Source organism: Ovis canadensis, chromosome 19 (assembly GCF_042477335.2).
Source record: "Ovis canadensis isolate MfBH-ARS-UI-01 breed Bighorn chromosome 19, ARS-UI_OviCan_v2, whole genome shotgun sequence".
Taxonomy (NCBI): domain Eukaryota; kingdom Metazoa; phylum Chordata; class Mammalia; order Artiodactyla; family Bovidae; genus Ovis; species Ovis canadensis.
Genome location: NC_091263.1, coordinates 27978943 through 28006176, shown reverse-complemented (window position 1 = coordinate 28006176; position 27234 = coordinate 27978943). Strand labels below are relative to the sequence as shown.

The 27234-nt window shown below is 43.3% G+C and overlaps 1 protein-coding gene across 1 annotated transcript in view; it reads right to left on the bottom strand.

The window, feature by feature from the left end:
- Positions 1-468: 468 nt before the first annotated feature.
- The window catches only part of LOC138424203 (zinc finger protein 621-like), a 45390-nt gene continuing 18624 nt past the window's right edge, over positions 469-27234 (bottom strand). Inside the window, exon 6 of the mRNA XM_069560711.1 lies at positions 469-2818. Within this exon, the coding sequence (XP_069416812.1) occupies positions 2745-2818 (74 nt within the window). The 3' untranslated portion in view covers positions 469-2744. The remainder of the gene's footprint in view (positions 2819-27234) is intronic.

Sequence of the window (27234 nt, the reverse complement as noted above, 5' to 3'; positions counted from 1 at the left end):
TGGAGAACGTGGCTGAAAGAGGCCTTGTTCATAGTCCCTGGGTAAAATCTAAGGATTGTTGTATAACATATCAGTCATTTACACCTTAATGAAAACAAATGAATATGATCGGGTCATTGAATCCCAGCACCCTTTCAGTCCTGTTGCCTACCGTCCATCCTTCAACTCTGCTGCCATAACTTGAGACGCTTACAAAACACATCCCCTCCCCCTCCTTGGGCTTCCCTGGTAGCTCAGACTGTAAAGAAATCTGCCTGCAATGCAGATTGATCCCCGGTTTGATCCCTGAGTTGGAAAGATGCACTGGAGAAGGGAATGGGAACCCACCCCAGTATTCTTGCCTGGGAAATCCCATAGACAGAGGGGCCTGGCAGGCTACAGTCCATGGAGTTGCAAAGAGTCAGACATGACTGAGCGACTAATACCCCTCACACCCCTCACTCTTTCTTAATGAATTTAAAATTCAGATGCTGACCAGGTACTTTATTAACACAGGCATCCCTCCATGAAATTACAAAACAGCTGAAAAGGTACCTGGTCCAATGCTCAGCTGGTGCAAACACTCTCTCATCTCCTAGATGAAGCCCTGGGACCTGGGAGGCTCCCAGACACCAAAGCACCAAAGCAAGAGGTAACAGCTCCGAGGTGGTGAGGAGGCCGTCAGCCTCAGGAAGAATGTCCTGTATCTTCAAATTCTCTGTTCTCAGCATGACTCCAGTCAACAGGATCTAAACAGGTCACTGAGAACATACCTGGAAATGTCATTGTCCCTAAGGAAGCCAAGTGGTACCTGGGGTGGGGAGACCCCTCCCCTCATCCACTCTCCCTGCAGCAGGACATAGCCAGAGCAGGGCTCTCCATCCTGCCTTTCCAGACCTCCCGCCACCCTCCTCTCTTCCACTCCACCCCAGGAGAGAAGCACATGTGACTGAAATACCACTGAGCCCAAGGAGGAGCCTTGAGGCTGCAGCTGTATAGACACAGAAGGGAAAGGACTTTCACGCCTCCATCTGCTAATAAATGAAAATGTGGACAATAAGACACATTGTCTCCCACTGAAGCAATATCTCTTTGATTGGAAGACGCCATCTCAGATATTGGGGAGTGCTAAGTCTTGAAGCCACAGCCTGGGATCGAAGCCTCCTTCTGCTACTAACTAGCCGGCTGGGAGTCTAGAAGTACTGTGTGGAGGTTTCCGAATGATGAAACATTCAGCATTGTGTTCGGCACATGACTGATATTATCCGAGAGGAGGAAGAGGAGTGAATGGGCGTAACAGGAAACTTGGGACCATAGGTAGAGCCGCAGTAAGCACTTATGGCCAAAGTGCCCTTGGTTCTATTATTTCACGTGATGCTCCAGGAGGCTCAAGCTGTAATCATGCCCACATCACAGAGGAGAAAACAGGTTTCAAAGTGCCAAGAGCCTTGCTTGTCATCCACATGGATTGCCCGATGCTTGGCAAGCCAGGAACATCAGAAAAGGAGAGGAGGTCTGATGAGGCCATCCATTTCACCATCAGGAAACCTAGAGACACTCCTTGGTGATCGTACCATGCTCATTTGAGGTCTTGCAGGCACAGGGCTGTCTTTACACTTGTGGTGGGGGCGGGGGGGGGGGGGTTGCCACGAGCTCTCCAGAGTCCAAACCCAGCTGTGTGCCCCCTCCCTCAGGTAAATGCAGGCAGGGCAGGGTTTCCTTGTTAGTCTCAGGGCATTCAGATCTCATGAGGCCGAATAGCAGATCCTGGAAGGACCGCACATAGATGTCATCATCTTTCACGTGTCCAGTTCTCCCCTCCCGCTTCACACTTTCACATTTCGGTCAGAGATCCCACTACATTCGTGTGCCCTCTGTGCCGGTGTAGCCACCGGCTAGTTGCCCGTTTGTGCCTGCAGCTGGGCGCCACCTAGTGGCAGGTTTGGGGATGGCGCCGAGTGTGCATTTTCTTCCAGGGCCGCCTGCCTACCCTGAGCCATCACGTGGGAAATGGACACTTCGGACTCAGCACGCCTGTGGCCCTGGTCCTCTGTGAACCTGTTCATATATCCTGCCCTGTGACAATTCCTCAGCTTTAACCATGCTGGGAAGCCTGAAGGCACTAACTGCCTAATTCTAAACCCAGCCCAAGACTGCCCAGAGCATCTTTCCTCTTGCTCATAAAGCCCACGGAACTCTGGCTTCCTGAAGGCTTGGCTGGAGCTGAACCGGCAGTCACCTGGTGTGGCAGAGAGTATAAAAGTAAGCATCCAAATACCTGAATTCTAATTTCACCGTCTCCACCTAGGTGGACTCGGTAAGTCACCCACATTCTCCAAATCCGCCTGCCCCCCTGTGTAACCAGGATGAGACCCAGCCTCAACAACGCATCACGTCTGTCATGGTGAATGTGCTGCTCAGATAAACGTGATATTTCTCTGCAAGAATCCAACAAACAAGCCAAGCAAATTTCTACATGTTTTGAGAAACAGGTGGCAATCCTTATGCCCCGTTTTTCCTTGCCTTTGTATATGCTGGGTTCCCAGCCTGGCATCTCTTTGCCTCATTCCTCCTGGCTAAGCCCTCCCTCATACACCGACCACCCCCTCCAGGAAGGCCCTCCTCCTCACTCCCCTGGGCTGGACTAGGTACTCCATCTCTGGCTCACACAGCACACTGTTCCGGCTCCTGTCGGGCTTCATTGGCATCCTCCGTTTCTTTTCATGCGACGAAACTGTGTGCACTTTCAGAGAGGGGACTCGTCTTTATTCTGTGTCCCTGCTGCTCAGCACAGAGTCCAGAGTACAGTAAGTTCTCAATCCCTCTTTGTGTTGAATGGCTGAAAAAACAGAACGGAATAAACAAATGGGTCGTGAGGATGTTCTCTGTAATCTTCCAGAAGCCTTTCTATTCTGGATCTGAAATCCACCTGCATTTTGTGTATATATGAGGCAGGGGTAAAGCTAGACTCTCTCCCCAAGTAGCTATGCAGTTGACCCAAGACTTTTATTAAAAAGACCATTTTGGGGGACTTCCCTGGTGGTCCAGTGGCTAAGACTCCACGCTCCCAATGCAGGGGGTCTGGGGTTCGATCCCTGGTCAGGGAACTATATCCCATATGCTGCAACTAAGACCCGGTGCAGTCAAATAAATAAATAAAAACAAAAAAAATAGGCCATTTTGTTCCCACTGTATTGCAGGGTCACCTTTGTCATAAATCAGGGGACTATGAGTGGGTCAGACTCTATTCTGTCCCATTGGTCAGTTATTCATTCAGCTTCCTGAAGCTAAGATACCATTTCAGACATTTTCAATGCAAACAGATAACAAAGTTTAGGCCAATGAATGTTTTCAGCAGTGCCAAGCCCACTTGGGAGCCCAAGGGGTGGACGGAGCCAGAGGAAGTGGCCAGGCTATGAGCTGAGGGAAGGTTGCAGCCATCTCTAAGAGCCCGCGCAGCTTGTGGAGCCAAACGAGGGGTGGATTGTCCCTCATCAAGAGCAGAAGCAGAAAGGCAAGCCAGGGCCCCAAGACCGGAGGAACCAGGCATCGCCCGAGGTCCGTGACAGGAGCCAAGGGAATGTGCGCACACTGCCCAGGGCTGAGTCCACGGGTGCCTGCTGCTCTGGCATCTGGCTCTCAGCCCTGCAGGCAGCTCTTAGGGAGGCTCCCCTACCGAGCAATGACTCCCCTACGACTCAATGGACACGAGTTTGAGCAAACTCTGAGAGACAGCGAATGACAGGGAGGCCTGGAATGCTGCAGTCCATGGGATCACAAAGAGTCAGATATGACTGAGTGCCTGAACAACCACCACCGCCTACAGGGTAGCTCAGTGCATCAAGAGAGTTCTGACAGCTGGGGCTGGGAGGGCTGCAGAGAATCGGGGCGCGAAGGATGTTGAGAAAGGTCTCAGTTCCTCTTTGTCTTCACTTGGGAATCTCAAAGGAGTGACGAGGCTCTGGGCAGGGGCGGGTGGGGGATTGCATGCTGCGGAAGGGACATGTCCAATGATAGGGCACGTGGCTTTCCTTAAGGGGCAGCCGCTGCTCCGCCAAGTGCTGCCACAGGGGAATAGCACCAGAGTCACCAGCTCTTCCAGTTTTCCAAAAAAGGCTGCAAATTCAAACCTGTATGTCAGACTTTTAAGTATTGGCAGCTAACTATGTTTAATTGTAAACCCTGTGAGCCACATAAAACACCCCTGCAAGCTGTATTTGACTGTATTTGATTGGTATCTGATTGGTTTCTTTGAAATCAATATAGGAAGTTGTAAATCGTCTTATCCTTGAATCCTGGGTATTGTTCAGCTATCAGGAGGAGAGTGTGGAGGCAGCGTCCCTGCACACTGAGAAAATTTACTGTGAAAATGAGAAAAAAAAAAATAAATGTGGCCCCCCTGCTGGGTTACTTTTCCAAGTATAATTGCATTTTAATAATCTGGGGCTAATTCTAAAGGTATTAATTGTTTGATTCTCACATTGGGTTTGTGTTGATTATTTTGGAAAATGTGTTGAAGCATATTTTATTTTCTGATTTTGTATCACTTTAATGAAAATTCATTTCCAACAGAGCTTTTAAATTGGAAAGGGAGAAATTTAATATATCTATCTGTATATATATATATATTTTTTTTTTTTTTAATTTTAAAATCTTTAATTCTTACGTGCGTTCCCAAACATGACCCCCCCTCCCACCTCCCTCCCCACAACATCTCTCTGGGTCATCCCCATGCACCAGCCCCAAGCATGCTGCACCCTACGTCAGACATGGACTGGCGATTCAATTCTTACATGATAGTATACATGTTAGAATTCCCATTATAAATAAACAGGTATGCTAAAGAGATAAATTCCTTTTTAAAGTTGGAATCATATTGCTTTAAGGTTTGTTTATGTATTTATTTATGGCTGTGTTGGCTCAGTAGTTGCGGTGCCTAGGTTTAGCTGCCCCACAGCATGTGAGATACTTGTTCCCCAGTCAGGGCTTGAAACCTGCATCCCCTGCATTGGAAGGTGGATTCTTTATCACTGGACCACCACGGAAGTCCCTAAATAAATTCTTTGTACGTGAGGTATCTGGCCCACACTGATGAAATACAAATAAGGGAATATTCCAGCCTCAAAACCAAAAACTATGGAAAGAGTAAGTCAATGAAACAATACTATGTTAAGTATCATTTGGGACAGCTATGTTATAAGAGATAAAGCATTAGAACCATAAGATCTGGTTTAAGTCCAGATTCTGTCCTGGATAAATTAACTGCTGGATTATAAGATCATATATTCTTGCCCTGTGGGCCAATAAAAAGAGCAGAAGTGAGTCCATTTACATGTAAGTAAAGCTTCAAGAGCTTGTGCAAGTTTTACTGTGCTCTTTTTTCCTTCTGATAGAGTGATCAGCAACGTGCCAGGTGGCGAATACTCTGTCACCAGAGTACTGTCATGGAAACAGTGATGCAGAACAGTCTCAGAGCAACCCACCATGGACTTGAATATGAGCAAAAAAAATTAACCTTTACTGTCTTAAGCCACTGAAAGAGGGTGGGCTGCTTGTTCCTGCAGAACAGCCTGTTGTTGTTGACTCACTAAGTCCTGTTCGACTCTTTGCGACCCCAGGGACTGTAGCCTGCCAGGCTCCTCTGTCCATGGGATTTCCCAGGCAAGAATACTGGAGTGGGTTGCCATTTCCTCCTCCAGGGTATCTTCCCAAGCCAGGGATAGAACCTGCACTCGATCTCTAAAGGAGCTCCATGAATGTACACCTTTAAAGGAGTCCTTTAAAGGTGTACATTTCTTCCTTTAGGAGAAATTTAAAAATACCTAGCTGAGAGCATAGTGATGCATGTTACCTCACCCCGCAAGGAGTAGGTAGGCTGAATTACTTGTTTTTCTACATATACCACATTCATGCCCTCTATTCTCCATTATATATTTTACATATAATTATATGTTGATATTTTCATGATATTATATTTCCTAAAGACAGGAATCCTGTCTTTTCAACTGTATATCTCAAATAACAACAGAAAATCAAGCCATTTCAAGTTGGTATGGGCTTTTGCACCCAGAGCAAAATACATCATCCAGGGTACCATAAGAAAGACATCCTAAGCTCATCTTCCTGCTACAGAAAGAGACGGCATTTGGCGGGGACTGGAAAGAGTCCAATCGCTGAACGGTCAAACCACAGTGCAGAACTGCAGAACCGCAGCCCAGCTGGAAGGGCCAGATGCGAAGGGAAGACCAAAATGAAAGCTATCAACAGGATAAAAGAACACACAGGCAGGAAAACAGCAGGAGGGCTGCAGAGAGAGAGCTAGGCGCAGGGAAATAGACCAAAAACATGAAATGTGCTGTCACTGATTTGCATGTTGGATTGGACCAATGCACACCATTTTTGGAATAGAAAATTAAAATGGGAGAGCATGGTTTTTAATGAAAAGAGAGTATGCAGGCAGATTCACAATAACCCGGGAACGGGACCAACCTCTTCTGGCCAAAATCAAATCCCTGCAAGAAGAGGGGGTGGGTATATGAATAAAGACCCATTCTAAACAAAGAGAAGAAAAGGTATTTGGGGTTGAGAGATGCTGTGTGTCTGAAGGCAGGCTCGTTGAATCTTTAAGCATAATAAACACACATAAGGAGAATAAATGTTTCTTAAGGTATATGGTTTAGAGGCTAAGAACCCAAGGCTAAAAGGCAGAATGAGCAGAAAACAGGATATTTGGCCATCCCAGGTCACTGACGTTGTCACTCATCTATTCCATGTACATTTAGCAAGCCCAGAGCCTGCAGTGTTCGTGACCCAAACTGGACCATGGGATGACATCACCCCCTCATTCCTCGTGCCTTTTTCTTCCCCAGACCTCACTAAAGGCTCATGAATGCTTTCCTTCCACTCCACACCCCTCTGCCCTGAGCAAGGCCCACCCCCCAACTCCCTGTGTTCCCGATCCAGCCTGAATCACAGTCCTCAGCATTCCCCACCCCCTCAGACAGAGGTTCAGAAGTATGTCAGAGCATCTGTGCTGACTTCTTCTAGATGTGATAATTTAGGGTTTGTAAAACTACCTATCATTTAAAGTTACCTACCGAGGTATTTATGAATGGAATGATGTATTTGGAATTTGCTTTAACATAATGTTGGAGAATATTACACAGCAATTTTTAAAAACAAACAAACAAATGGATGAGTCTCACAGACAACGTTAAGAAACTAGACCCCAAAAGAGTACATACAGGGTACTTTCCTGGTGGCCCAGTGGTGAGGACTCTGCACTTCCACTGCAGAGGATTGGGGTTCAGTCCCTGGTTGGTGAACTAATATCCCACACGCCTTGTGGTACGGCCAAAACAAGAAAATCCCCAAACAGTATGGTTCTCTTTACATGAAGATTAAAGACAGGCAAAACCAACCATTTGAGAAGCTAGTTAAAATAGTGGTTAGAATGCCTTGCCAGGAGAGATGTGATGGAAATTAGAATATACCCGCTTCTGGGTGGTAGGTGTTGACTGGAAGGGGGCAGGAGGCAACGTTCGGAGATGACTGAGATGTTCTACATCTTGTCTTGCTGAGGATACACAGGTGTATTCACATAATTGCCAAAACTCATCAAATGCCCCAGATAAGCACATTTTAGTGTATACTAGTTATATTCCAATAAAAGTAGGTTTCAGCCTCTCGCCATCATAGCAGTTGTTTTTTAGCTTAGAGAACTCTGGCTATCAGTTTTCTTCATGACTAATACTATGAATATTCTCTTTGTATATGAATCTCCATATAAGCCCGTAAGGCATTAGTTTTCCTTGCCAGTGAAGAAGTGAATGAAAATAACTGTACTGTTATGTAGCCATGAGAATAATTCCATCCTGGGGTCATGGATACTTAGGAAAATCCAGCATCAGTTTATCACTAACAAATCACCCAACTAGGGATCTTCATTCTGAATTATCATTTTTTTTCTTAGGAGGTACGTCAAGGATCCATGACCAATGAATATAAAATGAAAGTTCTCATTGGAGAGGCCAAAAGGCACCATATCAATGAAGTGAATATGGTGAAGCCAGAAAAGCCCAAACCCGGAAGTCCAGTGAAGGCAGGGGACCTCTCTGCCCTTCAAGCCAAGTATTGGAGGGTGTCAGGGTAGAGGTGACCTGCACACACCCCTCACAGGTCTAAAGGTTCTTCATGAAGAGGTGAAGCTTCTCCTCAGGAAAGAACTTGAGTCTTGGAAGCTAAGTACATTTTGAAAATAAATAGAAACTCGGCAGAGAGACGGAGGGTCTTCCCAGTCCTAAGAATACTGTGGGATCACCTAGAGGGTCATCTTGGCTGAAGTTTGCCTGGCTCTGAGTAGCAGGACAATTGTGACCTGAAGACTTAGGAGCTCTAGTCTCAACCTGAACTTATTCTTCCTTCCCTGGGGTTGTTTATAGCTCTGTTTGAAAATACTTGGCGGCTTTCACCTGACCGGCATTTTTGTCAGTCTACTGAATTAATAGTCTGAAGTCTGCTGGCATTCTGCAGCCATTTCACCTGCCAAGGAGAATTCAATAGAATTATAAAACTTGATTCATGTTCTGTCTTTTGTTCCACAGATTATTCACATAGAGAGATTAAAAATCAGGGAGATGATACAAACAAAAAAGGAAAAGGGTATTTACATAAACCCTGAACATCTGCAAAAGTACTTACTAAACTACAAAAGGAAAAACAGGAATTTAATGGTGGAAAGAGCTGATGGACACCACCTTCACCAAATGATCAACGTCCACAGCATGCACAGTGAAGTCAACCCACAATTACACTGAGAAGGACGTAATATCACTTCTAGGATATTCTTGGCCAAAACGTATAATCTGAATCTAATAACGAGGAAACATTATAGAAACCAAATTTACATAAGGTAAAGTCACAAAAGAGAAAAAAAAAAAGGCTGAGGAACTGTTCCAAATTACAGGACCACAGAGAGACATGAAAACTAAACACAATGTGTCATCCTGGCTTAGAATAAAAATAGCTATGAACAACATTAATGGGATACCTGGCAATATTGGGATGCAGACTATAAATTAGAAAATAGTATTGGATCAATGTTAAATTTCCTGAATCTGACAACTGTGTTGACATTACAGAAGAAAATATATTTGCTCTTGGATATACCCATGAAAGTGTTTAAGAGTGAAGGGACATGAGGCATGCAACTACTCTCAAATGATTCAGAAAAAATATATATATATATTTTTATATATATATACACACACACACATACATACACATGTATATACATTTATGTATGTGTGTGCATAGGGTATATATGGAGAGAGAGAGGATGATAAACAAAATATGCAAACTGTTAACACATAGCTGATAAATCTTTTTTCAAATGGGAGAAAAATGAGGGTGGAGATCTGAATCAGGCTCATCCCTTCTCTGGATCATTCTCGTACCAGAAAAGTTAGAAGTCTCAGTTGATCCCAATATAACCAGATTGAACTGGTTTTTGGGTCTATGTACACCCAGCTAGAGGACCGAAAATGACTCAGGATTTCATTTTATTCCCTTCGTTTCCATGACTAACATTGTGCTTTCTCACACCACTTTTTCTTAGAAATATCACCAGTTTTTCATAGAAATATCACTTGCTTAAAATCTAGGCACAAATAAGATAAAGCTGTAAACAGTCCTAATTTTGCCCCCTTCCTCATCAATAAGGAAGGACTAATCAGGCCACTCCTGATGCTGTTCATTTGCCTTTTGCTAATAACAAGCACTTATCTATGTGAAAGTGAAAGTGTGAGTTGCTCAGTCAGATCCAACTCTTTGCGACCCCATGGACTGTGGCCTGCCAGGCCCCTCTGTTCCTGGCATTCCAGGTAAGAATGCTGGAGTGGGCTGCCATTCCCTCCTCCAGGGGATCTTCCCAGCCCAGGACGGAACCCGGGTCTTCTGCACTGCAGGCAGATTCTTTGCCGTCTGAGCCACCAGGAAGGCCCATCTACAAATGTACATTTGGTCAATGTTTTAAGAACATCTTTTCTGCCTGTCCTTAAAGTAATCCTACCATTGTGGGAGCAGCCTGTTCAATTTATAAACAAACTAGGATCCATAGATATTGTCTGTATTTTAGTATGTAGTGAGGGCTGTTTTACAATTTATAGTTCATGAATCCCTATATATTTAATGCTTAGTCTTCTGGTGACATTAAGTTAGAGCATGAATTATGATAAAGGCAATAACTACTTACACAAAGATGCTTTTGTAATTTATTTCTTCAAAAAGCATTTATTGAAAGCCTTCAATGTGTCAGGCACTCTGTCAGTTATTTGAAACGGGAGAGCTGTATGCATTAGACATGTCAGTCAACCATAGATTATTTACTCTTTTCTTATACTAAAAAAACACAAACAAACCAAAAAACCACCACAATGGCTACAAGTTCAAATGAGAACCAACAACTGATGACTGTTGATCACCATCTTTCAGCACCGAGATTACAGAAATCTACCTTATCATTCAGGTTGGGTTTCTGCATGAAGAGAGAGTTGGAAAGCCAGAAAAAGGTCCAACAGCCCCACAGCCATGAACTAGACTAAATGTATCAACCTCAGCCTTGGACAATTCATGCTTAAGCTAACTTGAGACACCCAGCTCCCAGCTCGCAGTTTCTAAAAACTATTCCCCAAACCAGGGCTCCTTGGAGAAATGGTTTATTTCAGGGCTGGGGATGGGAATTATCAGCCAGAAAATACAAAAATGATCAAGGACTAATCGGAGATAATTTAAGAATAATAAGAGGAAGAAATATAATTATAGAAAAGCATGAGTCCACAGCAATATTTAGAGTAAAAAGGGATAAAAAGATTATCATTGTTATTATTTTTTGGCTGTGCTACACACTTGCAGGATCTTAGTTCTCTAACAGGGATTGAACCCAGGCCATGGCTGTGAAAGCACAATGTCCTAACCACTGGATCACCAGAGAATTCCCTAAAAAGATCGTCTTTACACTGGCTAAACTATGTAGAAGAAATAACAGAACTGGAAAAATACCCTCCTGCAATCTCCAATGAACTATTAGGGAAAAAAGTCATTAATGGATTCTAAAACAATTAGACAAAAGGTTGTTTGGGAATAAAAAATTAGCATGATGTTCAAGTATCATGACATTAAATTACATAGTGATTTCAAAAAGGTACCTTTACAATGGAAAGATCTAGCGATTACCACTTTAACCAAGTGATCAAACTTAGCATTGTTAATAGGAAGGTGCATATGCGCATGCTAAGTCACTTCAGTCATGTCTAACTCTTTGTGACCATATGGAGTGTAGTCCACCAGGCTCCTCTGCCCATGGAATTCTTCAAGCAAGACTACTGGAGTGGGTTGCCATGCCCTCCTCCAGGGAATCTTCCCCACCCAGAAACTGAACCCGCATCTTCTGCACCGCAGGCAGATTCTTTGCCACGGGGCCACTGGGGAAGCCCTGATAGGAAGCTATCTCGGCATTGAAGCCTCCTGAGAGATACTGCACCACCATCACATGGTTTTGTCAGAACCTAATCAAGTCTCTTGACAAACTTTAAGGATACAGAGAAGAGAAGAACAAGTCACTACCCAGAGGAAGTAACCATACATATCAAGACTGGGGGACATTTTACAAGAAAACATTTTTTTAATTAACTACCCTTTTATTAGCACAAAACAAACCAATTCATCAGCCCCAGAGTCCAGAATAAATTAAGACACGGCCCTAGCCCCACACAGCACAAACTTCCTGACCAAACTCCCAGGGAGGCAGAGGGTCGGAGGATGCTGGAGGGGCTTGTCCTTTGAGATGAGGGAAATGGAGCAAGGTGTGAGTCCAAGAAGGGCCCCTGTGAACGTTAGGACACTAGATCCTGGCTGGTGGCATCTTCTGGCCATCCCGCCAGAGGCTCATTTCCACAAATAGGGCCTTTGACGGCCCAGGAGATAAAGCTCACATTAGACTCCGGGACCAGTGACAGGAATCCTGGCAGGAAGAAGAGGGTGCTGGAGACACTTGGAGCAGGGCCACCTGCAGCCCCACAGGATCAGCACTCCTACAGCACTCTTACTTGTGACCTCATAAGGAGGAGAGGAAACCTCCAGGGACATGCTTAAAGCAGACACTGGTCCTCTCCTGTTCCCCAGCCCAGCTGCAGGAGCAGAAAGGAGGCCAGAACCCCTGGGGGCTCCCCCTGCATCGAAAGGTATTGAGGTTTGTCTCAGAAAAAGCAGAGACATCATATGAAACATCAATTGAAACAATCATATTCAATTCGGGTTTGCTGGTGTTCCCTGGAGATCTCTGCCAGCTTGTTTCTCAACGTCTCTGTAACAGACCTGGGTTTGGGGGTAGGTACAGAGTCAAACAGAATGAGCATGCAATTTTTAAGGTAGAATATTTGTTGTAAAGAACATGGTAAATCAGTCAAGGACAAGGCAGAAGACATTCCACAAAGGTTCATCTGATGACTTACCAGAGCTTATTGCAGCACCTATCATATGGGGGATGTGGCTGTGTGACTAACAAAGTGGCTTGTGATTTGGATTTTTGTTTTGTTTTTTGATTCTACTAATGTCAATCATCAAAGAGTGATGACAATTCTTTTCCTCTCCCAGGAGAGTAGCCAGATATTTCAGAAAGTAAAATCTGGATTTCTCTCTGTATGCAGGTCAGGAAGCAGCAGTTAGAACTGGACATGGAACAACAGACTGGTTCCAAATAGGAAAAGGAGTACGTCAAGGCTGTATATTGTCACCCTGCTTATTTAACTTATATGCAGAGTACATCATGAGAAACGCTGGGCTGGAAGAAGCACAAGCTGGAATCAAGATTGCCAGGAGAAATATCAATAACCTCAGATATGCAGATGACACCACCCTTATGGCAGAAAGTGAAGACGAACTGAAAAAAAATGAAAGTGAAAGAGGAGAATGAAAACGTTGGCTTAAAGTTCAGCATTCAGAAAACGAAGATCATGGCATCCGGTCCCATCACTTCATGGGAAATAGATGGGGAAACAGTGGAAACAGTGTCAGACTTTATTTTGGGGGGCTCCAAAATCACTGCAGATGGTGACTGCAGCCATGAAATTAAAAGACGCTTACTCCTTGGAAGAAAAGTTATGACCAACCTAGATAGCATATTCAAAAGCAGAGACATTACTTTGCCGACTAAGGTCTGTCTAGTCAAGGTTATGGTTTTTCCTGTGGTTATGTATGGATGTGAGAGTTGGACTGTGAAGAAAGCTGAGCGCCAAAGAATTGATGCTTTTGAACTGTGGTGTTGGAGAAGACTCTTGAGAGTCCCTTGGACTGCAAGGAGATCCAACCAGTCCATTCTGAAGGAGATCAGCCCTGGGATTTCTTTGGAAGGAATGATGCTACAGCTGAAGCTCCAGTACTTTGGCCACCTCATGCAAAGAGTTGACTCATTGGAAAAGACTCTGATGCTGGGAGGGATTGGGGGCAGGAGGAGAAGGGGACGACAGAGGATGAGATGGCTGGATGGCATCACTGACTCAATGGACTGAGTCTTAGTGAACTCCAGGAGTTGGTGATGGATAGGGAGGCCTGGCGTGCTGCGATTCATGGGGTCGCAAAGAGTCGGCCACGACTGAGCGACTGAACTGAACTGATGGGGGCAGTTAATAAGGGTTTGTGTTTTTAAAAAAACAAAAAAAGGAACTGTAAACCAGAGTCTAGCATGAAAACAATATCTAAAAATAGGCATTTGCTACATTCTCATAATGAAGATGCACTAACGAGCATGTTTAATACCAAGCTATGGACCTCCAGTTGTCTATTTCCCAGCAATGGCCTTGCCAGTCAGATCCATCCATGGGATCTTGCTGAGAGTCAGGCCTCAACTCTCAAGAAATTAAGAGATTACTAGCGATATAACTGGGCTTCCCAGGTGGCTCAGTGGTAAAGAATCCACCTGCAAGGCAGGACACTCAGGAGACTCCAGGATCAGGAAGATCCCCCGGAGGAGGAAATGGCAACCTACTTCAGCATTCTTGCCTGGGGAATCCCATGGCCAGAAGAGCCTGGTGGGCCACAGTCCATGGGGTTGCAAAGAGTCAGACACGACTGAGCACAGCAGAGCACAGGATATAATTATCATTATAAAGATCTCTTTGAAGCCAAAAAATTTTAAAAATAAAACCAGGCATTTGCTATTAGAAACAAATTTCTTAAGGACATTAACTAGACTGGGAAGAAGATGCAATGCAGGCTTTGTGTTTTTCTGGTTGGGAGGGGAACCTAGAAGGAAGACAGTTGTGCTTTTAGAATTGGACAGAGAAATGGGAGGGATGCAGATGTGAATCGGGGGTATTCAGAGGGTCTGAGGTGGCAGGACTGCAGGTGAGTTTGTCCACTGGTTCCTGGAAGGACTGAGCTGTAGGCCCTGAAGTGTGGCAATTTCTGTGGAGGGCATCAGGTAATCTGTGTTTATGGAGTTCTCTGGATCATTCTTAAGCATGTTCAAGCTTGAGGACTAGTCTCTTGAAGGATCCCATTGGGGGTTTAAAAAATTGTGTATGAATACATGTACACACACACACACGTACATATATTTAAAAATCATACACATTCATAAACATATGCAAGAAGGCCAAAATAACATAAACTCCATTCACAGTAACATATGGATGAAAGATTCATTTGCTATGTGTCTTTTGTTAAGAGTGAAAAAGTGTACTCCTTGAAACCCCTGAGAAGGTCGCCCTAGTGTGTCATCAGCTAGAACTACAGCACACTGCCATGCCCTGGCTGGTAAAAAGAGGGGTATAGGCCCAGCATGATCAACTTGGACCAAGCAGGGTTTACCGCTTGGAGGTGCCCCTGCTACACATGGCCAGTGGAAGGAGGGAATGCTGAAAACTGGGTAGAAGGAAGAAAAAGAGTGGCTGTTCTGTAGGCAATCGATACTAGCTGCCACATGTTTATATTGCTCTTCACAGAGTTATTAATTTTAGATAGAATCTATTTTCGGGTTGTGATCATTAAGGATGTAATTTTTTACATCTCAACTCCAGTGCTCTTGCCTGGAGAATCCCAGGGACAGAGGAGCCTGGTGGGCTGCTGTCTATGGCGTCACAGTGTCGGACACGACTGAAGTGACTTAGCAGCAGCAGCAGCATACTCCATCATTCTCCCAATATATCACAAATGTTGGCTGTAAAATATGTAGTGCTTGCTTATCATGGTTGTAAATAGTTACTTGATAAGCCAAGGTGTGTTTTATGATTACATGTTTCTTATTCACCTTTTTTATTTTCCTGTACCTCAGAGTTGCCTAGATTTTTCTTTTGTAATTTGCTTTGTTTTGTACTGCCCCTTCATATCGTTTCCAAATTCTGCCCCAGATCTGTGAAACAATATTTTTTTCTGAACAGTCACAGTTCAGGTAATCTATCAGTTTCGTTTTTGTTTTTTCAGATCTCTATCCTTCTACTTCAATCTGGACTGGTTACTGTTGCCATCTTGAAGCTTCCTTTCTTCTTCTGTGCTGGACTTCCAATTTCCCAGATCATCTGTATTTTTTTCTACGTAACATCCTCCTTTTTCTGAAGCACACATATTCTTATAACACGGTGATTAAATTACTTAGTCCTTAGATGTCTGAAAATACATTTTATACTACTTTAAAATTTCAAACCTGTAGAATAGTTCTAAGACTAAGACTAATTCCATGAAGGTCATGTTATCTCTTACCCACATTCTCCTATTACTAACACTTTGCTCCATTTTCTTTAGTATTTCCTTTTTCTTTCTCTCCTTCTCTTATTCTCTCATGGATGGATGGAGGGATAGATGGAAGGAGACCGATGATCATTTTTTTCTGAAATGTTCAAGAGTAATTTGCATACATCATGGCCCTTTATCCATAAAAACTTCAATGTGTATATTTCCTTAGAATGTTCTCTTATGTAATGATAATACTATTATCTTTAGTAAATTTAATACCAATTTAAAACTAATTTTTATCCAATTTTTACCTAATTTATTGTCTATATTTTAATGTTGAATGTCAGCCCAAATGTCCTTTATAGCAGTTTATTTTTCCTTCAACCATCCACTCAGGCACTGCACTTAGCATCCTATCTCTACAGTCACACTTAACCTGGAATACCTTCTCAGCCTTTGTCTTTTATGACACATTTTTAAAAGAACACGGAATCACCTTTTTGAATAGAAATACAGCACACTGGGCTTGCCTGGTGATTCCCCGTGATTAGATTCGGGATGATCATCCCTTATTAGGATACCCACAAGTGATGTGCTTTTCTCAAGCCATCACATATGAAGGACACAGTCTCCAAATGCCCCTCTTTGCTGGTGTTAAGTTTGATAACTCAGTCAAGATGCTGTACAATTTGAAGAGTTTGTGATTATTCTTGCTACTAATAAGCTTTCCACGGGTAGACACTGAAGGTTATACAAACATTCTAATTCTCATTAAATTTCTCCCTATACTGAGCATCCACTGATAACTCTTATCTGAACCAATCTTTATTATAATGGTCACAAAGTGATGATTTTTCTAGTTCCAGCACTCTCAGTACATTGATAGTTAGCACTTGGCATTCTACTTGCAATAATGTAGAATCAACTTGCATTAATTCTACTTGGTGGATAGTTTGGCTACTCAGATAGTAAAGAATCCGCCTAAAATGCAGGAGACCTGAGCTCGATCCCTGGGTTGGGAAAATTCCCTAGAGGAGAGCATGGCAACCCACTCCAGTATTCTTGCCTGGAAAATCCCATGGACAGAGGAGCCTGGTGAGCTACAGTCCATGGGGTCGCAAAGTGTCAGACACTGCTGAGTGACTAACACTTTGCCTAGGAATTAAATTCAAGTTTGCAAATAATTTTCTTCGGAACTTTTCAGGCGCCGCCCACTCTCTGGGAGCACCCCATGATGCCGCTGAGCCGTCTTGTGCCACTCCAACCCCACTTCCTTGATGCATGTGACCTGTTCCCCACTCCCACACACCCGCAGAAGCGCTTAGGTCCTTTTATCCTTGGTGTTCTGACAGTGCATAATGATGTGCCTAGAATTAGAACATTGTCCTTTTTTCCTGGAGGCCTAACCCCCACAGTATTTCATCGCCCTACTCAATTCAAATGGGCTATTGCCTAGGACAGGTGTACAACTCTCTTCCCATCCCTTCACTACTCTGTGAATACTGGATCCTCCATTTCCTGAGCTCTAAATATTTCTCTTTTTGGTTTACTCCCTTACTTTCCTGAATCCTCTAGTAATATACCTCAAGCACAATGGTCATGAGGGAACATGTTGCTGAGTGACAGGGGAGAGACTAATAACCCACAGAGACAAACAGAGAACCCGCACAAGGCTGCACACGGCATGACTGCCTCCAGCGTCCCTCGGACAGCAGCACCGATGCTGGCTTTTTCAATGTGAAAAGCAGTGTCATTTATTATTTATAGAGTAGCTCTGGGAAAACAAGAGTGAAACAGAAGAACAAAAGGTGTAATAGGGCCGGGTCCCCCTGGCCCATTGGCATTGCAGTGAGCCCTCCCCCTTCCCTGTGTAACAGAAGCCCAAATTCTGATGGAAGGAAGAGGGTTCTTTGCAACGAGACACTAGTCTACCATCTTCCTGGCCTGCTGCCTTTCCAGTTAAAGTCATTATTCCTTGCCCCAACAACTCATCTTTCAATTTATTGGCCTGTCCTGCAGGGAGCAGGATAAGCTTGAGCTGGGTATCAAAGGGGCCCTGAGTTTAACAGAAATATTCCATTTCTTTTATTTAAAGAAAACTGTAGAAATGAACTAAAAAAAAAAAACATAACTGTGTCAATCATGTATGTACTAGATATTCATCAAAGTATTTAAGGAGGTTCAAAATAGAAATATCCTAAATGTTCAATAATAAGAGATTGGTTCCAGGAAGAAGAGAAATCCATGCAGTGCAACTTTATGTAGCTACTAAACATGATATTACGGATGGTTTGCCGACTAGGACAGGCACACGGTATTCTGCTCACTAGACAACGTTTATGACAGAGTGCATGCAACCATAATTCATGGATGCTGCACACTCACTTTGTGTGTTGGTGTGCCACCAAAGTGTTAAAAGTGGTGAAATTCAGGCCTAGGTACTTCCAGGTAAGATTTTTGCTCCAAAGCATGTATTTCTAATTAGAAAAAAAGAAACTTGAGAAATTTAAAAGCCACTATATGGTCAAGAGACTGAAAGTGGAAATAATATAGATACCTCTTCTTAATTACTTATACAATAATTAGGCATCTTGTTTATAGAAATGAGAGTGCTGAGAAAGTACAAGAAAATTGCCCTGTTCCCAGCACAACAGTGCTATAAAAAGACCCTCCTTCTCAGGAATAGATACAATTTGGCTAGACATTTTTGTTGCCTATACATTTGAGACTCTTACTTTGCACTTTTATTGATACAATCTATTGACTATGCCAAAGCCTTTGACTGTGTAGATCACAATAAACTGTGGAAAATTCTGAAAGACATGGGAATACCAGACCACCTAACCTGCCTCTTGAAAAATCTGTATGCAGGTCAGGAAGCAGCAGTTAGAACTGGACATGGAACAACAGACTGGTTCCAAATCGGAAAAGGAGTACGTCAAGGCTGTATATTGTCACCCTGCTTATTTAACTTATATGCAGAGTACATCATGAGAAACGCTGGACTGGAAGAAACACAAGCTGGAATCAAGGTTGCCGGGAGAAATATCAATAACCTCAGATATGCAGATGACACCACCCTTATGGCAGAAAGTGAAGATGAACTAAAAAGCCTCTTGATGAAAGTGAAAGAGGAGAGTGAAAAAGTTGGCTTAAAGCTCAATATTCAGAAAACGAAGATCATAGCATCCAGTCCCATCACTTCATGGGAAATAGATGGGGAAACAGTGGAAACAGTGTCAGACTTTATTTTGGGGGGCTCCAAAATCACTGCAGATGGTGACTGCAGCCATGAAATTAAAAGACGCTTACTCCTTGGAAGAAAAGTTATGACCAACCTAGATAGTATATTCAAAAGCAGAGACATTACTTTGCCGACTAAGGTCCGTGTAGTCAAGGCTATGGTTTTTCCTGTGGTCATGTATGGATGTGAGAGTTGGACTGTGAAGAAGGCTGAGCACCGAAGAATTGATGCTTTTGAACTGTGGTGTTGGAGAAGACTCTTGAGAGTCCCTTGGACTGCAAGGAGATCCAACCAGTCCATTCTGAAGGAGATCAGCCCTGGGATTTCTTTGGAAGGAATGATGCTAAAGCTGAAACTCCAGTACTTTGGCCACCTCATGCAAAGAATTGACTCATTGGAAAAGACTCTGATGCTGGGAGGGATTGGGGGCAGGAGGAGAAGGGGACGACAGAGGATGAGATGGCTGGATGGCATCACTGACTCGATGGACTGAGTCTGAGTGAACTGTGGGAGTTGGGGATGGACAGGGAGACCTGGCGTGCTGCGATTCATGCGGTCACAAAGAGTCGGCCACGACTGAGTGACTGAACTTAACTGAACTGAATGAACGTCATTCCTTCCATAGTTAACCAATTTGCTAGTAGTCACTTAACAACTAAGCTGTTAAGACTGCATGCAAAACAAGGGCAAGAAAAAAATTCACCTATCCCATATAAGTAATTATTTGATACACTGAAAATGCCTGCTATAATGGAGACTGTTTTCTTAGAAAGTAAAAATTAGAGCTGAAAGTGGGCATTGAAATACTTCAGTTCTACCAAGGAAACCAGAACTGAAAGAGACACATATACCCCAATATGTTTTTACAGCAGTGTTTATAGCAACTAGGACATGGAAGCAACCTAGCTGTCCATCATCAGATGAACGCATAAGGAAGCTGTGGTACATATAGACAATGGAATATTACTCAGCTATAATAAGGAATGCATTTGAGTCAGTTCTAATGAGGTGGATGAAACTGGAGCCTATTATACAGAATGAAGTATGTCAGAAAGAGAAACACCAATATAGTATATTAATGCATATACATGGAATTTAGAAAGATGGTAATGATGACCCTATATGCAAGAGAGCAAAAGAGACACAGATGTAAAGAACAGACTCTGTGGGAGAAGGCAGGGGTGGGATGATTTGAGAGAATAGCATTGAAACATGTATATTACCATATGTAAAATAGATGACCAGTGCAAGTTTGATGCATGAAGCAGGACACTCAAAGCCAGTGCTCTGGGATAACCCTGAGGGATGGGGTGAGGAGGAAGGTGGGAGAGGGGTCCACGATGGGGGGACACGTGTGCACCCGTGGCTGACTCATGTCAATGTATGGCAAACACCACCACAGTACTGTAAAGTAATTATCCTCCAATGTAAATAAATTAATTAGAAACAATAAAGAACTCAAATCTAAAAAAATATACTTCAGTTCTGTCTCTTGTCACTGTGTCCTTAAGCAAGGTTACTTACCATCTCCGGAGTTTCTTTTTATACAAACCTGAGATAGAGAAATCTAGCTTTCAGTGCATTGTGCTTAAATATTACATGGTAAATAGCACCAGGAAAGTAGATATGTTTATCATTATTAAAATTCAAGGGGAATCCCCTGATGGTCCAGAGGTTAGGAATCCCAACTCCCACTGCAAGGGGCCCAGGACCAAGCCCTGGTTGGAGAACTAAGATCCCACAAGCCAAGTGTTACAGCCAAAAAAAATTAAAGGTGCTCGAGGTTTTTTTTTTTTTTCAAAAAAAAAAACAAAAACAAAACACCTGGGCCCCCTGCAGTAGAAAAGGAAAACTTAAAGGTGTTCTTGAAGAAAGTAGGGAAAACCACTAAACCATTCAGGTATGACCTAAATTAAATCCCTTATGATTATACAGTGGAAGTGAGAAATAGATTTAAGGGACTAGATCTGATAGACAGAGTGCCTGAAGAACTATGGAAGGAGGTCCGTGACACCGTATAGGAGGCAGTGATCAAGACCATCCCCAAGAAAAAGAAATGCAAAAAGGCAAAATGGTTGTCTGAGGAGGCCTTACAAATAGCTAAGAAAGGAACAGAAGCTAAAGGCAAAGGAGAAAAGGAAAGATATATCCATCTGAATGCAGAGTTCCAAAAAATAGCAGGAGAGATAAGAAAGCCTTCCTGAGTGATCAATGCAAAGAAATAGAGGAAAACAATAGAATGGGAAAGACTAGAGATCTCTTCAAGAAAAGCAGAGATACCAAAGGAACATTTCATGCAAAGATGAGCACAATAAAGGACAGAAATGGTCCTAACAGAAGCAGAAGATATTAAGAAGAGGTGGCAAGATACACAGAAGAACTGTACAAAAAAGATCTTCACGACCTAAATAACCACAATGGTGTGATTACTCACCTAGAGCCAGACCTCGTGGAATGTGAAGTCAAGCGGGCCTTAGGAAGCATCACCACGAACAAAACTAGTGGAGGTGATGGAATTCCAGCTGAGCTATTTCAAATCCTAAAAGATGATGCTGTTAAAGTGCTGCACTCAATATGCCAGCAGATTTGGAAAACTCAGCAGTGGCCTCAGGACTGGAAAAGGTCAGTTTTCATTCCAAACCCAAAGAAAGGCAATACAAAAATGTGCAAACTACCACACAACTGCACTCATCTCACACGCTGGCGAAGTAATGCTCGAAATTCTCCAAGCCAGGCTTCAGCTGCACGTGAACCAAGAACTTCCAGATGTTCAAGCTGGACTTAGAAAAAGCAGAGGAACCAAAGATCAAATTGGCAACATCCAATGGATGACAGAAAAAGCATGAGAGTTCCAGAAAAACGTCTATTTCTGGTTTATTGACTATGCCAAAGCCTTTGACTGTGTGGATCACAACAAACTTTGGATAATTTTTATAGAGATGGGAATACCAGACCATCTGACCTGCCTCATGAGAAATCTGTATGCAGGTCAAGAAGTAACAGTTAGAACCAGACATGGAACAACGGACTGATTCAAAACTGGGAAAGGTATCAAGATTGCCAGGAGAAATATCAGTAGCCTCAGATATGCAGATGACACTACCCTTATGGCAGAAAGCTAAGAACTGAAGAGCCTCTTGATGAAAGCGAAAGAGGAGAGTGAAAAAGCTGACTTAAAACTCAACATTCAAAAAACTAAGATCACGGCATCTGGTCCCATCACTTCATGGCGAATAGATGGGCAAACAATGGAAACAGTGACAGACTTTATTTTTGTGGGCTCCAAAATCACTGCAGGTGACTGCAGCCATGAAATCAAAAGACACTTGCTTCTTGGAAGAAAAGCTATGACCAACCTAGACAGCACATTAAAAACTAGTGACATTATTTTGCCATCAAAGGTCCATCTAATCAGAGCTATGATTTTTCCAGTAGTCATGTATGGATGTGAGAGTTGGACTATAAAGAAAGTTGAGCATCAGAGAATTGATGCTTTTGAACTGTGGTGTTGGAGAAGACTCTTGAGAGTCCCCTGGACTGCAAGGAGATCAAACCAGTCAATCCTAAAGGACATTAGTCCTGAATATTCATTGGAAAGACCAATGCTGAAGCTGAAACTCCAATACTTTGGCCACCTCATGCGAAGAGCTGACTCACTGGAAAAGACCCTGATGCTGGGAAAGATTGAAGGCAGGAGGAGAAGGTGACAACAGAAGATGAGATGGCTGGATGGCATCACCAACTCGACAGACATGAATTTGAGCAATCTCCGGGAGTTGGTGATGGACAGGGAAGCCTGGCGTGCTGCAGTCCATGGGGTCGCAAAGAGTTGGATATGACTGAGTGACTGAACTGAACTAAGAAGGTGGCAAAGGTGTAAGATGAAAATTGTGACCAACTGAAATTTCCTTTAACAGCACAAATCTATTGTAACTAGTGAGGAGACTGGTAGAAATAACAATCATTACTGAATCATTTATGAGAACTACAAGAGCCTGTTTTATAATTGGGCTTCATGTAATAAAAGTATCAAAATGTTTTCTTTAAGCAATACATTTTTAAAATATATTATTTAGCTTTTAACACAATATGATTTGGGGGCTTCCCTGGTGGCGCAGTGGTTAAAAATCCACCTGCTAATGAAGAGGACACAGGTTTGATCCCTGCCCTGGGAAGATCCCACATGTCGCATGGCAACCAAGCCCCCACGTCACAGTTACAGAGCCAGCGCTCTAGAGCCTGCGAGCTGCAGCTACTGAAGTTGGAGAGCCTATAGTCCCTGCTCCACCCCAATGAGGTTGCCGCAATGCAATGAACCCACGCACTGCAACAAAGAGTAACCCCGGCTTGCTGTAACCAGACAAAAGTCTGAACACAGCAACAAAGACCCAGCACAGCTAAGAATAAAAAAGTAAATCTTAAAACAATATGATTCTTAGGTTAAAGCAAATCATGACTTCTTTCTGGACAGCCAGGGGTTTTAAAAGACCACATTTCATAAAGTACTTTGAGAATCATTAATTCAAGATATTTTTGAAATCAAAGTCCACTATTGTTTTCAGAAAACAAGTAGAGCAGAAGCTTGGAGTGCTGGACCATGAAGGGTCAACATTTGGGACTGGGTTCCTGGAATATGGGACAGAATGAGAGAAGTAGTATTAGTAAGAGGAGCATAGAGGAAGGAGAGAGGAACAGTATATTTTCTCAGGTTGCACCACTGATGCGGATTGCTCTAAAAGTAATTTCTCTATAATTCTGCACTTTGTATAAATGTGTATAACTAGGGCTTCCCTCATAGCTCAGTTGGTACAGAATCCACCTGCAGTGCAGGAGATCCCGGTTCGATTTCTTGGTCAGGAAGATCCGCTGGAGAAGGGAAAGGCTACCCACTCCAGTATTCTGGCCTGGAGAATTCCATGGACCGTAGAGTCCATGGAGTCACGAAGAGTCAGACACAACTGAGTGACTTTCACTACTTGTATAAAATGTATCTATTTCTAAGCACTCTATTGTTGTTTTAACTCATATAAACCATATTACAGTGTATCTTAGGTTGTGGCGTGCGGTTTTGTTTTTGCTTTTGATTATCAATATATTTAATATCTATCTTGTAGCACAAAATCTCCCATCTTCTTCAAAAATGGCTTGGTTATTCTTTGTCCTTTGCTCTTCTGTATGAATTCTAGAATAATCTGTAAGGCTGCAGATGTGTGCACATGCATACACACAAACAACCCCCTCCTCTAGTAATTTTGATTGAAATTGCTTTTAACATAGAAATTCATTTGGTAAAAATTAAAATCTGGATATTTACCTTCCCTACCCATGAATATAGTGCATTCATCAGAGATTTCGGTCATTTTCTATGCCGGTAAAGAGTATTTGATATTTTATAGCTGCCCAAAATATTTTGAAAATCCTTGCTCCTTTTCAGGACTCCTCCACATTATAAATCTCACTTTCTGAGAATGAATCCAAAAATTATTTCCCTGGAGTCCTTGCTCCTTAGATGTACACATACAGCCAATTCCCACTGAGCGGCTACAACTTCTTGGAAGATGGAAATAAAGGTCATGAGACCATATAGTCAGGATCCTTCTCAAATGGATGTGGATGCACTTGGTTTTTCTCGGAACATGTAGCAAGCCTCCTGGAAGTCTAGCCCCTCTCTTCAGTGAGGTGAGGGTGCCAGTCTAGCAGCAGGCACCAGTAGCTGCTGGGTATCCACTGGAGCCTCTTGGAGCTGTCCTTGGTCCCTTTTCTGGGCATCTGCCTATGTGAGAGCCCAGCTTGGTTCCTTTTTGGGAATTCTGTAAGCTACCTAGTGGTTTGTAGCAAATCCCTTTCTGCTTAAACATGTTAAAATAGATTCTGGGGAATTGGCTGATGGTCCAGTGGACAGGACTTTGCACTTGCACTGCTGTGGGCCCAGGTTCAATTCCTGGCTGGGGAACTAAGATCCTATAAGCCACATAGTGTGGCCAAAAAAAAGCCCCAAAAAGATTCTGTTGTCTGCAACTGCACACTGACCAAGAATTAGGAAGTAGAAGTGGGTTGCTGAACGTGACAGAGCTGCCTTAGGACAAGATGAGAACTGGGTGGGAGGAGGTCAGATGTTGCAAGTTGGAAAGGGGAAGAGATGAGGGAGGGCCCCACCTGTGTCTCCTCATTCTGGCACCAGGGCTGAAGGCACAGCCACTCCCTGGAGCTCAGTTATCCCAGCAGAGAGCAGAATCTATCCGCTGAGGCTGGTGACGACCGGGCAAGAGGTCCTGGGAGGTTTGTGAGAGGAGGTACCGAGCAGCAGTCCAGGAAAATGAAGGGAACCCTGGAGATACAGTATGATGCAGGAGGCATTAAGGGCCTACTTGAAGTTACTTATCATGAACCTCAGGCAGGATAATTCCACATGACAATGTGCTTTTCCCTGACCACTTTTGGTAGCATGGATGCTGGCACAAAGAAGGCAAAGAACTGCATTTAGTCAGAGATGGGGTCCTGCCAACTGAGTATATACCAAAGCCAGAAAAGGGCAAGGCCATTAAAGGAGAATGTAGAGGAACTGTTCTCATAATTGACCATGGACTTTAAGCACGATAAAGAAAGAACAGGCACGAAGGAAGTGAAGAGCAGTGAAAGGGGTGAACAGTGGGAGCTGAGGGACTGTTAGCATCAGGATTCTAAAAGGAAGAAATTAGAAAGACAGGTCACAGAGCAAGATATTTTAAGTGCTGAGGTTACAGAGGGGTGAAGTTTTAAAATGGCAAGGTCTAGGATATGATCAAGGAATGGTTCAGGTAAAATGCAAGGGTAAGAAAGAAAATGAGGTGAGCTGTTGGAAGGCTCATCCACTGAAAACACCAAGAATTAGGACAAGATCAATGTTGAGCAGAGGGACAGCAGGTGATGAGCTAACATCTTCAAGGAACAAAGGGCATGTGACCCAGAGGTTCCAGCCTGATGACAGGACTCAAAGGTGGAGGTGGTTTGGGGGCTGAGAGCTAAAGAATGGCCTGAAACTGGCATAGAGAAAGAGGACCCAGAATATGTGATGTGAGGGATGGTGCTGGGGAAGCAGCATCCTCAAGAGATGAGCAGGTTTTGATCAGAGCAGGAAGGACTTAACATTCACTGTGGTTCCCTGACACCCAAAATTCCTGCTACACTGCTAGCGAGGAGAGAAAGGTGGGGAAGTGACCCAGCATCTAAGTCTTTCTTAAAGACTTAAAGCCAATTTTCCTGTTCTTTGCCCCATTAGCATCCCCATACACTTTCAGAAATTACCTGAATCTTTCCTAGCTTTTCTGCCACATGAGGGCGCTGCTCAGCTCCCTGCAATGTGGTTTAGGATTTACTTGCCTCAGCTCTGCTCCAAGTCACAACTCTTTCATCTAATTTCAAGCTTCCAAAGTGTTATCATCAGCTTATTTTCAGTATCCTGAGTTTATGTCTTTTAATTTTTCATTTATTTTTCAGGAGGGTTTCATTTAGGTTTCAGGAGGGTGTGGATGTCAACATGTTCAACCACCATCTTTACAAAACTACATTGTGCATCTTATTTCCACCAAGTTTACTGGAGGAGGAGGGGTCTATTTGTTTGGTTTTAGTTCCTGGTTAATTTTTTTGGCTCCCACCACTACCACCAGCCCAAATTTTCTGAACTGCAAGCCTTCAAACTAGATTTCTAAAGAATGCATCCAAGACTGTAAACCTTGCTCTTTGTTCCACCTTCTGCCACATCGCATAGACCCTGCTATGTCTCCTGACTTCTCTTGTTCATTTCTAAACAATCTGCAGCACTTCGTGCTCTCTTTTACCTAGGAGCTATTTTAAAGTGTATTAATTTATGTAAGAAAAAAATGTTCTCACTTTCAGCCAACATGCAAGTAAACAACAAAAACAGCAAAAAGCAGCCACTGTCCACCTCAGGAACTTCCTGGTGGTGGAGAACTCAAGGACTCCACGGGCCACATCAGATCTCTTTCCCCTTCCCTTTTCTTCCCTTTGGACCAATTCCACTTGCCTTTTTCTCTCCTTCTAAACTGACACCACTCAAACTACTTGTAGAGGTCTCTTTCCTGAAGACCACTGAGAAATAGGGCAAGCCTTTTATCAATGTATGCCCCCAGATATCTCCTCAAGGCAGCTCTCTCAAAGAGTGGTCCATACTAAAGGTCTGGGCATCACCATGGACATCCACAATCAGACTTTCCTGTAGAGCATAAACTAACACAACATTGTAAATCAATTATATTCCAATAAAAACTTTTTTTTAAATCAATCTC